Source organism: Rhincodon typus, chromosome 22, assembly GCF_021869965.1.
Source record: "Rhincodon typus isolate 14 chromosome 22, sRhiTyp1.1, whole genome shotgun sequence".
NCBI lineage: Eukaryota > Metazoa > Chordata > Chondrichthyes > Orectolobiformes > Rhincodontidae > Rhincodon > Rhincodon typus.
In genome coordinates, this window is record NC_063353.1 from 35,325,388 (window position 1) to 35,330,136 (window position 4,749).

General features: G+C 39.2%; 1 protein-coding gene across 1 annotated transcript in view; it reads left to right on the plus strand.

The window, feature by feature from the left end:
- The window catches only part of LOC109916488 (immunoglobulin kappa light chain-like), a 12,005-nt gene extending 8,819 nt beyond the window's left edge, over positions 1-3,186 (plus strand). Inside the window, exons 5-6 of the mRNA XM_020516206.2 lie at positions 832-911; positions 2,989-3,186. Of these exons, the coding sequence (XP_020371795.1) occupies positions 832-911; positions 2,989-3,114 (206 nt within the window). The 3' untranslated portion in view covers positions 3,115-3,186. The remainder of the gene's footprint in view (positions 1-831; positions 912-2,988) is intronic.
- Positions 3,187-4,749: the final 1,563 nt, after the last annotated feature.

The window sequence follows — 4,749 nt, forward strand, 5'->3', positions numbered from 1 at the left end:
CCCATTTCTGAAGAAGGGTCTAGGCCCAAAACATCAGCCTTCCTGCTCCTCTGATGCTGCTTGGCCTGCTGTGTTCATCCAGCTCTACACCTTGTTATCTCAGATTCTCCAGCATCTGCAGTTCCTACCATATCTAAGTCAAAATGGATTTGGAGGGGGAAGTAAAGCACTGTATCCTGTGTGGTACCCATCTCTCCCTAAAGGCATCAAGAGCATTGATGGACACGACGTGCCCCCTCTCCAATACACTCGAGTTTGCCCCTGCACTTCCTGAATGAAATGCTTAATTATTACAACTCAGTAATGGTGTTTAGTTCAAATCAGATTTTCAGATGTCACAATTAAATGTTCAGTGTTTCAAAGTTAATTGGTTGATTGGGCTACCAATGGTCCTCAACTGAAATTCAAAAGACACTTTTCATTTGTGTTTAAATCATTCTGTTATGAATGATATTAATAAATCACAAATATTTGTTTCCAGGTTCCTTTTTGCTAACATTAACTTTTGCTCTCACAATTTGTAACCAGCTTTAATTAATTATACTAAGCAAATATATGATTTTCTTCATGCACATTTGTAAATGCTTTATTTAGGGTTTTCCCTTTGGTTTTTGCCCATCACATTTTAGGATATGCTTGAAAGAGAAAGTGTCCTGAGCCATTTCTGCCTTAATATTGGTTATAGTTCTCACTTCTGTTTTGTTACACATGAAGAAATCAAATCAAGAAAAATGTACAATTAAAATAAGTTAATAAATATATCATTAAACATCAATCCATCTAAAAATATTTAATTATATTCTTATTTGTCATAATTTTTATTTTATATAGGAAGAAAAAGAACTCAAGAACAAAATGGAAATTGTGCAAGTAATCGAAGATTGCATTGTAGACAAGATAGCATCGTAAATGTAAACTTACTTTTTACAATGTGGACACATAATTTAGGGATCTCACATCTGTTACTAGTTCAAAGCCTGGACCTATTCAGGATTCTTCTGCAATCACCAATTAAACATATTTGACAAAGTGTTGTTCATATCCACAGGCCAGATAAAGCAGACTGACTTGGCAGGAGAAGGCATAGAATCATAGACTCTCTACAGTGTGGAAACAGGCCATTTGGCCCATTTAGTCTGCACCAACCCTATGAAGAGTGTCCCACCTAGACCCACCCCCTACCCTATCCCTGAACCCTGCATTTCCCATGGCTAACCCACCTAGTCTGCACAATGTATGTGAATATAGGAGGTATGGTTAGTAAGTTGGAGGTGTAGTGGACGGCGAAGAAGGTTACTTTAGAGTACATGGGATCTTGATCAGTTGGCCCAATGCCCCGAGGAGTGGCAAATGGAGTTTAATTTAGATTAATGTGAGGTGTGGCATTTTGGAAAGGCAAATCAGGGCAGGACTTATATACTTAATGGTAAGATACTGGGGAGTATTAGTAAACAGAGAGATCTTGGAGTGCAGGTTCATATTCCCTTGAAAGTGGAGTCATAGGTGGACAGGATAGTGAAGAAGGCGTTTGGTATGCTTGCCTTTCTTGGTCAGTGCATTGAGTATAGGAGTTGGAAGGTCATGTTGTGGCAGTTCAGGACATTGGTTGGGCCACTATTGGAGTATTGCGTGCAATTCTGGTCTCCCTGCTACAGAAAGGATTTTGTGAAATTTGAAAGGGTTCAGAAAAGATTTACAAGGATGTTGCCAGGGTTGGAGGGTTTGAGCTACAGGGAGAGGCTGAATAGGCTGGGGCTAATTTCTCTGGAGCTTCAAAGGCTGAGGGGTGACCTTATAGAGGTTTATAAAATCACGAAGGGCATGGTTAGGGTAAATAGACAAGGTCTTTTCCCTGGGGTGGGGGAGCCCAAAACTAGGGGGCATAGGTTTAGGGTGAGAGGGGAAAGATTTAACAGGGACCTAAGGAGCAATTTTTACACATAGATGGTGGTGGATGTACAGAATGTGCTGCCAGAGGAAGTGGTGGAGGCTGGTACAATTACAACATTTAAAAGGCATTTGGATGAGTATATGAATAGGAAGGGTTTACAGGGATATGGGCCAAATGGGACTTGATTAATCTAAGATATCTGGTTGGCATGTACGAGTTGGACCAAAGCGTCTCTTTCCATGCTGTACGTTTCTATGACTCTATACCTGGGCACTATAGCATTGCCAATCCACCTAATTTGCACATCTTTCAACTGTGGGAGGAAACTGGAATACCTAGGGGAAACCTATACAGCCATGGGGAGAATGTGCAAACTCCACACAGATAGCCACCCAAGGTTGGAATTGAACCCAGGTCCCTAGCACTTTGAGGCAGCAGTACTAACCACTGAACCACCGTGCTGCCCTAAGCCAATGGTGGATAGCCAAGCCTTTGACAAATTAAAGTTTATGGAGGGCGGAGGATCGGAGCCTAGCCAGGAAAACATAGGAATAGTTTTCAGCAGATGACCAGAAGGAACTGACGCCAGGGGTTTGCCAACAGGAGCTGACACTGAAAGGATACAATAAAGACATGTAAGAATAATGTAGGTGAGAAGAATTCAAACATTTCTAGTTATAGATCTTTGCAATTACTGGGGAATGGGAGCTGAAGCTATATAAGACCCAACTCCGATTGGTTTGACGGTACTAATTTTGAATGTCACAGTTGCCATGGTATAAGCCATTTGCTCACTGAAATGGTTGTTAATGTGTCAAAATATTTTTTAAAATTAACAAATTGAAGTTGCACCTCTGTCTGCTTGGCTCAGTTGGAGAACTCTCTCACTACAAACTTTTTTATTTACTGAGAAATTCAGGTGAAGGTAAAACCCCAATAGTGATAAGAGTAGCAAAGTAGAAATGTAAGGGATAAAGTGAGATAAAAAGAGTAACAGGCCCAGGTTTTCAAAGTCTGCAGTTAGTATAAGGGATGGGCGCTCAAGCAATTGAGAACAGAAAATATAAATGCGTTTGTATGTCTTTCCCATTTTTCAGGATGAGAGCAGTGGGAATAATATATATTATGCAGAACTGCAACTGGAAAACTTACAGCAGAAAGTAAGGAAAAAGGAAGAGAAGATTGTCTACAGTTCAGTACTTTACTTAAATTCTGGTGAATAGGACATGCAGGAAATATTGACATGGATCATTGTTTATCTTGTTTAAGCTTTTTCAATTGGAATTTGAAATAAATAAGGCAAAGATTTTGCTACTGGCATACATCATTGAGATGAAACAGAGAAGATTTGCTTTTTAGAGTACTGAATGTTTTTTGAAACATGCATACTTTTAACTGCTAAAAAGTGCAGAAAAAGTCTTAAGGAGGTGGTGGCATAGTGGTAATGTCACTAGACTAGCAATCTGGAGGTCTATGCTATTGCTTTAGGGACACGGGTTTGAAATCCACCACGACAAATGAAATTTGAATTTAGTTTTAATAAACGTGATATTAAAACAACTATTCCAGTGGCAACCATGAAACCATTGCCAATTGTTGTAAAAATAATTGTGGCTCATTAGGGAAGGAAATCTATCATTTTTATCTATTTTCGCCTACACGTGATTCATAAATGCTTTCTGAAATACGCTAGCAAGCTATTCAGCTGTTTCAAACTGCTACAAAGTCTAAAACAAGCATGTGGGAAGCAATTGCCCCTTATAGCCCAGAGACTATAATACTTGGTCTAAAACAATCCTTTCCCTTTTTTGGTACACAATCAAAAATAATGAAAAATAAAAAGAAATTGTCCTTGCACAAGATGTGCCGCAGCAGCGCACCAAGACCTTTCCAATAGCACCTTCCAAACTTGTGATTTCTGCCACCTAGAATGACAAGGGCAGGAATTACATGGGGTCACCAAACCCGAGTTTCCCTCCACTATCCTGGCTTGGAACTCTATCACTGTTCCTTCACTGACACAAAGTCAAAATCCTGGAACTCAGCTTTATAGGTGTACGTACACCACAAGGACTGCAGCAGTTCAATAAGGCTGACACCACCTTGGGCAATAACTGCTGACCTAGCTAACAACACCCAAATCGCATGAACAAATAAAAATATTCAAAAAATTTCTTCACCATCATTCTTTCAGTTTATTTCACTTGTTCCATCTTGAAGTTGGGCAGCTGTGTGTCATATTTATACATTGATGTATTCATGCCTTTATGCTTGGTGTAATGATGTATGTAAACACATTTCTGTATACACTATGTGCTATTTGCATTGCTCTATTTGCATTTGAGTGTTGCATATATGTGCATCTTCTCTACCTAGTTGTGTGTTTTCATACTGTTTATGCGCTCTGTGTATATTTATATTTGAGTATTTCCTACAAAAACATGTGTTCTCCTTGGCAATGCCTCTACCAATTAGAGTCCACTTGCTAACCAATCAGCACTCTCCTCATGCAATTGGTTTTCCTCTGGGATTGGTATTCTTGTGAATTGTTCTGACAAGTGCAAGAGAAAAATTTTAGTCAAAATGTATCTCTTTCCAGCAGGGCTCAAGTTCTGTTTGACCAAGTGACTCTATTTATACTTTTATGTATGCATTGTATTCAGTATGTGGTGTGCAATTTTGTTCTCAGTATGCAATGTGCATGTTTACGTGCACACAGCGTACGTGTTTGTACTTGGGTTTTAGTCAGTTTCTATTCAGCTGTTTCTTTCGCAAATTTTAAAAATGTGATTAAAATTCAATTAAATTTTTTACAAAACGGATTTAAAGCAGGAGTTTTGCCTTGTGAGGACACAGGA